The 13,252-nt window shown below is 36.4% G+C and overlaps 1 protein-coding gene across 3 annotated transcripts in view; it reads right to left on the bottom strand.

Moving 5' to 3' along the window:
* Positions 1-749: 749 nt before the first annotated feature.
* The window catches only part of Casp1 (caspase 1), a 135,958-nt gene continuing 123,455 nt past the window's right edge, over positions 750-13,252 (bottom strand). The window contains exons 1-10 of one of the 3 annotated variants that reach the window (NM_012762.3): positions 10,197-10,215; positions 9,380-9,646; positions 9,065-9,127; positions 6,399-6,511; positions 5,783-5,956; positions 5,160-5,394; positions 4,596-4,736; positions 1,880-1,989; positions 1,344-1,443; positions 750-855 (exon numbers count right to left, since the gene is read on the bottom strand). In NM_012762.3, coding sequence (NP_036894.3) covers positions 1,345-1,443; positions 1,880-1,989; positions 4,596-4,736; positions 5,160-5,394; positions 5,783-5,956; positions 6,399-6,511; positions 9,065-9,127; positions 9,380-9,646; positions 10,197-10,203 — 1,209 coding nt within the window. In that variant the 5' untranslated portion in view covers positions 10,204-10,215 and the 3' untranslated portion in view covers positions 750-855; position 1,344. Of the gene's footprint in view, positions 856-1,343; positions 1,444-1,879; positions 1,990-4,595; positions 4,751-5,159; positions 5,395-5,782; positions 5,957-6,398; positions 6,512-9,064; positions 9,128-9,379; positions 9,647-10,196; positions 10,342-13,252 lie in introns of those variants that run through there. The other 2 variants (XM_063264944.1, XR_005487743.1) reach the window with 2 other exon arrangements.

Below are 13,252 nucleotides of genomic sequence, written 5' to 3'. Positions count from 1 at the left end.
ATAGCATGTAGAGGTTTCTTTGTTGTGCCCAAAGCTTCCAAAGTAATAAGTAAATACTCCATTTTGAGATACCATTTATTATTTTGTCTATCATGTCCCAGGTCTATTTTATACAAATCTACTGCTGAGCGCTAAATTATTGGAATTCATAAGGCTGTGGTATCTATATGATTATAGGAAAAAACAGGCAAATTATATCGTAAAAAGAAATAATGCCAATCAGATAGAGCTGCATTTAAGAATAAAGTCTAAGGGTTGGGGATTTAGCTTAGTGGTAAAACGCTTGCCTAACAAGCTCAAGGCCTGGGTTCAGTCCTCAGCTCTGGAAAAAAAAAGTGTATGATTCCCTAAGAATAAAGTCTAAGAACCCTGCTGATATTGTGACTACTGAGGGATTCCGGGAGAGAGGCAGTAAACTGTTTTCAGTTGTGTTTCCAGGAAGTTATCTATCAGTATCCAGGAGACACTCCATTCCCATGGTCACACTGGTAATTCTGGTTAAACTAAGTGAGTCTCAAAAACAAGAAAAGATATGGGTGTTTGAATGGGAATTTTAGAGAAGAGAATAATTGTAGGGATAGAAGAATACTATAGAGGATATAAGGTTGCAGTAATCAGAATGCATTTTATACATGTGTAAAATTTTCTAAGAACAAGTTGAATAATAAAGACTTAAGTTACTCTTCTTTTGCTCTAAAAATCAAGTCAAATAAAGGAAAATCTAATAGCAACAGCAACAACAAACAGGATAGCTTTTTTGTTTTGTTTTGAAATTTATTGTATCATTTTGGGGATTATTGGCTTCTTATTGGCATGATTCCCAACACAGGTACATAAGAATGAAGTCTTGGATTCCTATACAAAAGAGAAATAACAAAAACATGAGCATTCTGCTGAGATGTATGCAGAATACAGTATCACACTGCAATGCTGGTATATACACTCACAACAGAGAGAGCCTAAGTGTTTATCCTACTGAGAGAAAAATGCAGACACATAGAGCATGGGCTTCTCAAAATTTTGTTACGTAACAGCCAACTCTGAGAAAGAACCATGAAAATCTGAGAATGTTAAAAAAAATCAAAGTAATTTGTAGACAAATGGTGTCCCTTCAGTCTGTCTCTGTTCTCACCATATTATACCAGATGTAGAAACTTGGATCCGAATCAGTTATATTACTCTTCAGTGGTCTTTATTCAACATTCCCTTATTGTACACACACACACACACACACACACACACACACACACACACACACACACAGAGGCACATGAAGATACACATGCACACACAAACACAAATGCACAAACACACAAGTGAACAAATACATTGGTATGACATACTTTAATGTCCTGGGAAGAGGTAGAAACGTTTTGTCAGGGTCACCCTTTCAGTGGTTGGCATCTGTAGTCTAGAGTCTGGTTGTTCGAAAGAAAATCGAACCTAGAAGTGAAAGCAAGGTTTGGAGCGATAATTTTCAGAGAGTACAGTCTCAACTCAAGGTGGACAAAGACTGCATTGACTGACATGACAGTAAGTAATGAAACAATAACCCATGGTAATATAAGAACTAAAGTTATGAGAATATTTCCCAGACTATTAAGTCTCTTTCTGTAGTTGACAAATATGATGGGTACAGATATATTAAATTCTGCTCCATATTCTACCAAGATAAGGATATAGGTTAATATATATATAATTATTTCTTGAGGCACCTAATCATAAAACATTGACATGACATATGGATTGCTGAATAACCAGTAAATAAATAAACATCCCTTTTGAAAGAATGACAAACATGCATAGAACTTTTTCATTGGAAGCAGTTTGAGGAGCCAAAGACCAGAGAAGTAGAATTGAAAAGCATCTAGAGCCCCACCTTTCTGAAAATGTCCTCCAAGTCACAAGACCAGGCATATTCTTTCATGTGTTTGATGAGTGACTCAATGAAGAGAGATCCCTGGACAGGATGTCTCCAGGACACATTATCTGTAAATAAAGTACATTCCAAATCTTAGGGTAGACCTAATCCTTGATATAGATCCAGCCTTTCCACTCTAAGTGGACACATTATAGAGTTTATACTTTATTTTATATACTGCCTGCTACTTTTTCAGTGTATACAAAATTCAATGGGAACATTTTCCCTCTTACTCAAGATGGTTGCTGTAAACAATGCAGACATTCAGACAGTGTAGCTTCTAATTTCAAGGAGGTGAAAATCTAACAGAGAGATAGGCTAACTAAAGAAGGGAATGTGATTAGGTTTGGGAAAGTAAGTATCTGACTCTGTGTCTCTAGCATGCAATTCAATGACTATGATAGAAGTTCATTGTACATTTTAAAATGCAATGTTCTTAACTATAATGTGAGAATAATTATTTCTACTAAAAGAGATATTTGAAGAATAGATGACAAACCACAAATATCTAAGTGACGTAAAGGAAATGGAAAGGAGTGGAAGCAGATATCTCTGAAAGCACTTTGTTTGTTGAAAAGAGTAAAAGGCCAGATTCTTTTCAGAAAAGTCCTAGTACGTGATTGGCATTTACACAGGCAAATTGCAGCTGGGTTTTGGTAGTAAAAGAGTAGAGTCTGAATCATGTATAGGGAATAGTGAAGAAGGCAAGAAAAAGGAAGGCAGAATTCAGTTTGGGGATGGCAAGAGTGCAGAAGACTCTAGAACTAGAGATCAATATATGGTGCAAGACAAAAGGAAATTATTCGAAGGAAGAGTTACATCTAATAATAAAGCTATTTGCATTCTTAAGCTGGAAACCTGTGGGTGCTTTGGTATGGTATTTTTAAATTAAATACATTTATTTTTTGACAATTTCTTCCGTGTGTAAAATGCATCTGATTATGTTTATGACTTGTTCTCTCTTTAACTTCTTTTCACTCATTAACCAATTCTTCTCCCTTATATGTCGTTCCTGCATGCATTTTTTTTTGTATTTTTAGTGATGCACTGAATATAATTAGGAATGTCTGAGTGACCATGAGTATGATATCTATGTAACAGAGTCTCGTGAGCTTACTGATTGGTATATTTCTTCAGATGATTATCCATCTGCCAGAATTTATTAGTAGCCAAAAGTTCAGCAAGGCCCTATTGGCCAAGAGTGTATCAATGGGCATTGTGATTTTAACATAGGAAAAAATATAGGGATATATACATCAAGGCATGGTTCACCCAATGTAGAAATAGGCTATATCTGGAGGGTGTAACCATAGTCAGCAATATAATTTTGTAAGCTATTTAATTAGATGTGAGACCTTAAGGACACATTTGAGTAAAAGAATGTAGGTCTCAAAAAAGGTAAAATTCAGAAAATAAAAGAATCAAATGAGTTTTAATTAAGCCTTAACATAGTAACTTAAGTTAGAATTCAAATTAGAACTTTAATAATAAGTGTAACTTAATGTTTTAGGAATTCTTCAATATTTCACAAATATCACCTCATTCAGTCCTTGCCACAATAACAGAATATTAACATATAATGGTGAGAAATTTGAAGCAATTTCAGCATGATGAAAGAATTATACTTAATTTAGATGTAATAAATGGGAATGCAAGAATATAATCTGAATATAACCAGTTAGCATACATTTCAATTACTTACAATATTTGTTTTATTGTATAAAACTGCCTCACATTAAAGTTTACTTATCCTCTAATACGTAACATAAACTAGCTGGTCTGTATGATTTGAAGAGATTGGCCTATATCAACACTCCTAACTACTCATAGGAACACTGAGATTACAGTGTTTGTCCAGGTTTTCATAGTCTCTGAGAATCTCAGGTTAAGTGATCAATCTTCCTGTCTCCATAACCCCATCATCAGGATTCTGTAAATACTTGATACTTGTGTACAATTGTGTTCTGACTAAACTCTGTGATGTACACCTTTAAGATTTTATGGAACTTTAGGGAGGATGTTCATCTATTTAACTTTTAACTTTTATAGCTCTAGGGGAAATATTATGCAGCATGAAGAGTTTACTAGTTCAGAAAAAAGACACATATATTTTGTCTGTGCGGATAAGAGGGATTGGATATGAAGTTTAAAGGTGGTCTTAAGGATCTGAAGGGGTTTACAACCCATAAGAAAACAACAATATGAACCAACCAGACCCCTAGTGCTTCCAAGCAATATACCACCAACCAAAAAATACACATATAGGGTCCCATGACTCCAGCTGCATCTGTAGCAGAGATGGCCTCTTGTAGGACATCAATGGAAGTAGAGACGCTTGATTCTGGAAAGTCTTGATAGCCCGGTATAGGGGAATGACAGGGCAGGGAGGCAAGAGTGGGTGAGTGGGTGGGTGGGTGGAAACAGGGGGAGGGAAGATGGGATAGGGGTTTCCAGAAGGGAAAGCAGGAAAAGGGATAACATTTGAAACATAAATAAATAAACTATCCAATAAAAATAAATAAAATAAGGAGACCTAGGAGACCTTAATGCAATTACAAAAAACAAAACAAAACAAAAAAAACCCAAAAGTCTTATATATTGCTATATGTATATATAGAGTCTTTTTTTCTAACAGTAACAGAGACAAAAGTAATCTGTATAAAAAACCCTTTACCTGGTGTTGAAGAGCAGAAAGCAATAAAATCTTTCTCTATATGGGCCTTCTTAATGCCATCATCTTCAAAAATTGCATCTGTTAAGAATCCCTCTTCGGAGTTCCCTACTGAATCTTTTAACAACACCACTCCTTGTTTCTCTGGAAAACCAAAACTGATTTCATATTACTAACAATTTCCAAGAGAATTATTGCTGTCTTGAAACTTCTCTTAAACCTATTCTAAACTCATTAGTCTGCCTTTTATTTATATCTATTAATATGTGTGTTTATGAATATGTATAAAATGTTTGTTATAATCCATGTCTCAACAATTCCTTTCTCCCTTAATTATTTTTCCAATAATACCCAAAGATCAATATACATGCACTGATTATTGATAGTGATATTCACTGGTGAAAAAATGAAGCAAATATTTACCAATTTGAACTAAAACTCACAGAATACATGAGTGGTAAAATAGATGTTTAATATTTGAGAATCAACCTCCAAACACTGAAGAGTACTGTCTATCCATAAATGATAAAGTCTCACTGGGAATGCCCTGTTATTTTAAACACTCACCTCCACGGCATGCCTGAATAATGATAACCTTGGGCTTGTCTTTCAAGCTTGGGCACTTCAATGTGTTCATCATTTGAAAGATTGTGTCAACCTTTAAAATATCTGCAACTTCATTAGAGTATGTGATCCCACATATTCCCTCCTGGAGACCATGAGACATGAATACAAGGAAGGTACTGTCAGAAGTCTTGTGCTCTGGGCAGGCAGCAAATTCTTTCAATTCTTTTGTCATCTCCTGTGTGAGACAAGACAAGTGATTTGACGCTGTGATTTTACTAGGGACAGTAAAAGGAGTCCTTGCATAAATACATAAATGTGAGTGACATGAAAATGAAAATTTTAATTTATAATTTTTTATAAAGCAAGGCTATAAAATTATAGGAAGTCATCCAAAATTATTGAACTGATACAAACTTCTTACAATTGGATATTACGTGAGACTTTGGCTAAACCATGTTTGCATTTGACAGGCATGCATTACGTTCAGTGGCTAGTCACCAAAGGATATCACCAGTACAGAACTAGCAAAACTTCAATCTTTAGCTTCTATAACATGTCTTCTAGCATTTTCTAAGGGGGAAAAAAAGACATGAACACCGTTTCTATACCCTGAGAAGTCTTACCAGAGCTGTGAGATTTTCTTTGACTTTCACAGTATACCCCAGATCCTGCAGCAGCAACTTCATTTCTCTGAGGTCAACATCAGCTCCGACTCTCCGAGAAAGATGTTGAAAGTCTGTGTTGCAGATAATGAGGGCAAGACGTGTACGAGTGGGTGTTTTCATTATTGGATAAATCTGTATGAAAAGCAGATTGAATGAAGAACCTTGTTATTTCATTATCTACTTTATGTGTTTATAAAAATTCCTAATTCCTTTCTCTTAATCCTTTCAAGAAACCAATCCTGTTAAAGTCAGATTAAAAATAGGGAGGAACCTGAAAGCTGATGGAATCTATGAAACACCAGGTGAGTTCTGGGCATCTGACCTTGATTTTGAAATTGAAATTTTAAAAATGAAGGGGGGTTGTAGCTAGGATATCTGAATTGTAAAATTGTGTGACTTAGGAGTATGGGGGGCTCATTAACTGTAGAGTTAACGTGGTTCCACATCTGACTTAGGTTCCTAATCGCTAAATTTGAGAAGCTGCAATTAACTTGGCCATGACACAGAAATTCCACCCTTGGGGATGCCCCCAGTATTCTTGAGCTTGTTCCATCCTAGATTCGGAGCGTAGCACCTCTGAATGATTTTCTTTCCATAACTTCTGGGCTATTTCTAAAGGGCAAAACTTGAGGGAACCACTCGGTCCAGGAAATGCGCCACCTTCTTTGTTCAGTTTTTCTTTTGTTTCTGTAAGAGATGAAAAATTCAATAAATGCCTTTCACGCTAGTGTTCTCCAATCCATTCTCTTACAGCCTTAGCTACATGTGGTGACAGGCAACCCTGACCTCATTACCACATTGCAGAACAAGATACATATTCCCACCCAGAGATCCCTAGTGGTGTGGAATCTACCTTGGGGTTAGATTTTGACAAATATTTTAAATAAAAACAAAACAAGGAGTATTAAAATGTTTAATATTTATTTTAGAAAGTATTTGAGACTAGGAGAAAATTTTAAGTGGTGGGTATGGGTAGAAAATATTTATGTGATTATAGTAATAATTTTAAAAAATATGTTTGCCTATTATTTTATAAAATTATGCATACTAGTAGGCATCAAGTGCTTTTTAGAAATGATCCTCTGCCCCAGCATCACCTTCTACTGTGTTTACACATAAATGAAAAAAGGAATACAATATTGAATACGTGAACTAGAAGGAAAGTGAGGTAGAATAGAAGGGTAAGTGATAAAGTTAACTTACAAATTTTATGAATTCATATCACTCACTATTGACTGTATCTATCTCTGAATAAGTGTTTTACAATAGTTTATGTCAGTAACTCCTAAGGCTTTTATTAGATTCAAAGTTCAGTATCATCAAACAAGATGATAAACTTCTAAATGATTTGCTATAAACTTGGATTATTTAAAAATAAAAACAATTCACCTAGCTACCTGGAGAATAGAAATTAATCAATCATAATGAACAGAATTTAACTAATTATAAAAGGCATTTAGATAAATTGTTTTGTGTTTAGCAAGTTAAACAAAGTCACAAATATCGGTTTGTTGTAGAAAAGAATTCATGCTACTTAGAATTAGTATACTGGAAAAATGTTAAAATATTCATTAATTTGTAAAACATCTTGCCTTTACACAAATATGTTTAAAGCAACAACAAACTAAGCAAATATTTATTTACACTAGAGAATTTTTTCAATAATGCAATAAAGTATTCAATTATATGGAAATGTCACATCAGATGAAATATCAGAGAAAGCATGTGGATTAATCACTATTAATCACTATCCAGTGGATAATTGATATTTTTAAACACTTGACTTTCTGACCTGGGGAGAAATGATTGTCTTCTAAATTAAATTATTTCAGAACTATGGTGGAAAACTGCTCTTATAATTTACAGCTTTAGTTATTTCTTAAGAAAGAAATGAACTTACTCAAAAGTAAAACTATAAGCGAGGGATGTGTGTGTCCTGACTACCTCAGCTTCCATAATGTAGAGTGAACATTTCAGTGTAGACCACCCCAATAGGTGTTTTTTTGTCATTTGAGACATAAGTAATTTTTTGTGGGAATTCTATATATTGTGTGAAATGAAGCTTATTTTTGCTTTTTGTTTAGTAAAGTTGACTGTACAATCTCAGAATCTGTACTCAGTGTCCACAGGATTCCACCACCCTAAACTACCAAGCTGTCATTGTTATCATCATTCCAGAATGTATCCTGTCTGTGTGATCAGCTGTAGTCAATAGAAGATACACATGTGTTTATTGTGTGACACATCTAGGCTGAGCTTACAATGTCTTCCACAAACAACCTACTCATATTCTTTGCAATGTCCCTTAAAGGAAAACTGTAAGCATAGTTCTGTTAGTTCTGTCAGCTGTAAGTGTGTGACACAGCGTAGAAGATGTCTGGCATGGAAGAGAGCTCTTTGCTTAGTGAGAATGACTATTTTACAATCATCATGCACAAGTAACTGCCTTCTAACCATGTAAGAACAAAGGTGAATATTGACTTTCTTACTGCATTCAATATTACCTTAATAAGAGTTTGCATTATCATTTCTAGGCCTGAAATGCTAGTAGCCTTAACTTAGTGAGAGTTTTAAATAAATATTCATTTATTATTTATTTATGCAAGTTCAGTTCAGTCAAAAGTATACTTATTCTTGAACACTCTACAGAGTAATGTCTGGAGTACAGTTGGTATATGATAACTATTATTCCGCTAATGACCAAGGAAATTATAGTTGCCATAGATAACTGGAGATTCATGATAGGCAGCTACTATGTGCTATGATAACAGGTGTGTGATAAAGTGGTTGATGATTTGAAAGAGTAAGTCATTAAAACCTAGCCACAGACTGAAAGGAGGTGGGAGGGGAAAGAAGTGGTAGGCTGCATTTTGAGTTTCACATTTGAACAACTGCCAGTGTTGAAGCATTACTAAAAAAACTGCTAAAAGTGGGATAGGGAAGAATGACAAATTTATCTTTGGGGGGTGTTTAGATAAAATGCCCAGAGAAAATGGGAATATATATACTAGGTACTAGAATGGTAAAGTTTGGTACTTAATGAGCAAGTTAATACTTGGCTATAGACTAAGAAAGTTTTAGTATAAATATACAAGAACTGCTTTGCTCAGCAAGATATACAGAGGATAAGAAGAGGAAAATGTTAGTTACACAGAGCACCCCAACCTCTGTTTACCCCATGAGAAAATGGCAAACAAGATGAGGGTCTACTGGGTGTTTTTCCTCTTCCAGTATGTGTACCTGAGGAGAAAGGATGTCCTCCCTTAGAATCTTCTGTAACAAAAACAGTTTCAGCTGATGGACCTGAAGAGAGACAAAGGAAATTAATTCACCATAGCAAGGTGAGATTGAGGCAGATGTAACCTACAGGACACACGGCAGAAAGAATATGAGTAAAGGAGTCATGTGACACACAACAGGACCAGAGACATAGAAATGGGAGTCTGGAGTTGGAGCTAAGAGAGTTGTCTTGAAATCACATAAGAAATGAATACATCAGACTTTGCTTATCCAAATATATAGACTCTCCACTTGGTCTAAGATGCAGGTTCTTACCTGACTGAAGCTCCAGAATTTCTGCCAGGTAGCAGTCTTCATTACAAATGTAAGTGATAAACATCTGGCTTGCCCGGGGTCCTTTTTTAGTGACATGATCGCACAGGTCTCGTGCCTTTTCCATAACAGTGATATTTGCAAGTTTGATTGTATCCATCTCTTCCTGGTTCAGGACTCTCTTCTCTAAAAGTTCATCCAGCAATCCATTTATTGTCCCTACACTCACTGAGTTGATAAATTGCTTCCTCTTTGCCCTCAGGATCTTGTCTGTTTAAGGCACAAAGAATTCTCAAGTCAAGAAAACAGTTGAATGTTCCTTTCATGTAGTAAAGAAGGCCTGCTCTCTTTCAGAGTGAATCAGCATAATGTCCCTCTCACATACATCGTTTCCCTGCTCCTTTTTTCTATCTCTGCTTCACATTTGCCCTTTAATATTACACAAAAACATACAGTGTGAGGCACATGTACCGAGTTACCGTCTTTCTGTTAGAACTCAAGAAGCATAAACCATTTTCTTTTGCTGTCACCATCTCTGTTACTCATCCAGTTCCCTCTGTCAGATTAGAGACTTAAAAGAAAAGATTGCAAAAATGATGGCAACGATGGCAGGATACAAGTAAAACACCATTTCCTTTCTAGCCTTAGCCAGACACTACGGCTTCAAGAATCTTCTGTGCAGACATCTACAGTCTTCCCTTTGCCCAGATTCAGCTCAGCTAAATAACTCCAGAAACTAATGATGGCTTTCAGAGAAATGAGTCTTTTTCCAATTGACTTATTCCCCAAACGAGCCCCTTTAACAACTGAGAAAACTCACCAGCCATGGCGTTTCTCTCCTATAATGCAGAGCTACTGAAACTGAAAGCATCTAGCAACTTCCTTTCCAACAGGGCGGGAATGCAGATTGAGAAATAACCACAATTACTGTGTGCGCATGTTTATTTCTCTAATTTAACTTAAGTTTAAGTGCCAAGGGGTCAACCCTGATAATGATCTTTCCTCAACACTTGGAAGGGCTCAGGAAAGGAAGGGAGTGAGTCTTAGCCATCAAGAAAGAAATGAGCTGTAACAAAGCAACAAGCCCAGGAAGAGAAGGTAGAAGACCTGTGGTTTCACAGGAGATCGAACAAGTGAACAAGTGGGCAGGAAAGGCTGCCACAGGTGTTTCTGCTGCAGGCCTGGTGCTGAGACTCTGAGATTGGAGGTGGGAGAACAAAGGGAGAAGAGAAGATCTGTAGTCAGTATACTACTGTCTGGCTTGTAAGACCTGTTGGCTAGCAGGGGTGCCTTTTGCAGTTGGGGGCTAGATTTAAGCAATGAGTAGTGGAAAAAAGGGTAGGAGGCAGGTCAGAAGAGGTTCCTGAAGTTACTGTTCCTGTTCTGTTGCAGAGTTAGAAAGGCAGCAGGGCCATATGTAACCACCAAAACTAGATAAGGTTGATGAAGCTAAGAAGTGTATGCTGACAGGAGCCTATATAAATGTCTCCTGAGAGACACAGCCAGAGAATGTCAAATACAGAGGCGAATGCTAGCAGCAAACCATTGAACTGAGAACAGGATCTCCGTTAGGGGAATTAGAGAAAGGATTGGAAGAGCTGAAGGGGCTTGCAATACCCTAAGAACAACAATGCCAACAAACCAGAGCTCCCAGGGACTAAAGTAGTACTAAAGGACTATACATAGACTGAACCATGTCTCCAGCTGCACATGTAGCAGAAGATGGCCTTGTGGGCAACCAAGGAAAAAGAAGCCCTTGGTCCTGCCAAGGTTGGATCCCCAGTGTAGGGGAATGTTGGGGGTGGGAGCAAAAAGGGGGTTGGATAGGATAGGGAGGGGAACACACTTATAGGAAACGAGGAGGAGAATGGGATAGGGGGCTTATGTCTGGGAAACTGGGATAGGGAATAATATTTGAAATGTTAATAAAAAGTACCCAGTAAGAGAAAAAACAAACAAACAAACAAACAACAACAAAAATACAAATCACCAAAATTTATAATGCATTTACCAATGGAAACTCTTTATAGGTGATTACCAACAATGTCATTCTTTGTCTCTCTTATAACTAAACTGAAATTAAATGCATACTTTTGCTAAATTTAAAAAAAAAGAAAGAAAGACAGCAGGATTGGACTCAGAGGAGCAGAAGGAGAGTTGTGTGTTTGATATCAAACTACTTGTTTCCCTCGTGGGGGAGGCCCTTGAATTAGCAAGGGTGCCTGCTAGGCATGGGAGAACAAAGGGTGTTGGTAGGGTAATAAGGATACATCAAGGTGAACTGCTTGTGTCATCAAAAAAACCACAGCTTTCACCTTAAAGGTAACAAGGGAGAGATAGTTCATTTTGGAGCCATTTTGAATGACCAGCACCCAAGTACACAGATTTAGTTTACCCCAAATTCCAATTTCCAATATGGAAGTAGTTTCATAATGCTTTTCTAGTTTTGGAGAACAAAGAAAGTTATAAATCAAGGTAAGTTTAAAATGCATTGGCAAGCTTAAGAAGAAGATACAGACACACTGATGTGGGGAAAAGCTTTGCTATAGTCATACAGTGTCATCTGATGACAATCTTACCTTTCTAATTGGTTAAATCGCATGTTCTTCTATGTTACTAGCTTCTGTGAGGTTTTAATTTATTATCATAAGGTGCTACTTCAGGTGTAGAGTGGAACAGGAATGGGTTTTCTAGAAGGCTAACACTAGTCTAAGATGAAGTAATCAGCCTCTGAACCTACAAAATTCCAACATTTCTACAGTACAGCCATTCCAATTGGTCTGTCCATCTCTGCAGACACAAAACCTTATTCCAGGAAGTTTCTGTTCATAGCGAGATATAACTTCTTTTCTGGGATTTTCTTTCACCCTGTGATTAGATGCCTTAGTTCTTGGCTTCTTTGTTTTGGTTACTGTAACATACAAATTCAGTAAATATAAGTTTTACTTAAATTATTAACAAAAGAAAGGGCTGGCCTCAACTACTGGCTTTGTTTACCTGTTATGAGCTATATCTACAACACTATTACGAAGTTTCAAGAGATAGTTTCTTGCTTCTCATTCAAGGTAGAAGCTCTAGTCTAGAAAGGAAGACAGAGATCTAGAAAACACATTCCATTGAGCAAATATTGGGGGAAAGACATGGCAATACAGAAGCTAGGCAATGCAGAGTCAGGTGGTAAATGAAAGATTGGGATGCTAGGGTATATACTCAAGGAAAGAAACAATTTACGTAGCTTATGAGTTTGGGTGTTGTCCTCCCTAGTTTTATATCAGCTTGACACAAGCAAAAGGAAAAAAGAGCCTCTTCACTTTGACATAGTCTTGTAAATGTTTACTGTGGAATAAGGAAATCAAGTAACCTTGCTTCCCTATAATCTTAGGGTGCAAAGGTCCAAACCAAGCCCTATATAAATCCTCATAATGCTTGGATTAGATAATAATCCTTTTACTCTTTTTTTAGGTGTGCTTAAAATTTTTTTCTTTTATACCCAAACTACAGACAATTATGAAAATAAATATAAATTTAAAAATTGAAAGTTAAGATTTAATAAGAAGAACAGGTATTTTGGAGAGTAAGTGATATGATACTAGTGTGAGGGATATTGGATTAGATGCTGAAGTTTAAGATGCTGAAGGACATAGTAAAGGCTCCCCTACAGTTTGCATGAGAGGTGTGAGAACTCAAGATTTCAGTGTCTTTGCAAGTAGCTGTGGGTATATTGGGTGAGTTCAAGGAGAGTATCCTGATGAAAGAAGTCAGATTTTGATGCAAGCAGTACACCAGAGGCTTACAATGAGAATTCCTTAATTCCATAAGTATACTTGAGAAGACAGAGCCATCATGTTCATTAAAACTCAAAAGAAATAAAAATGG

Source organism: Rattus norvegicus, chromosome 8 (genome assembly GCF_036323735.1).
Source record: "Rattus norvegicus strain BN/NHsdMcwi chromosome 8, GRCr8, whole genome shotgun sequence".
In the NCBI taxonomy this organism is placed as follows: domain Eukaryota; kingdom Metazoa; phylum Chordata; class Mammalia; order Rodentia; family Muridae; genus Rattus; species Rattus norvegicus.
The sequence above is the reverse complement of the archived record's forward strand: the minus strand, read 5'-3'. Positions and strand labels throughout refer to the sequence as shown.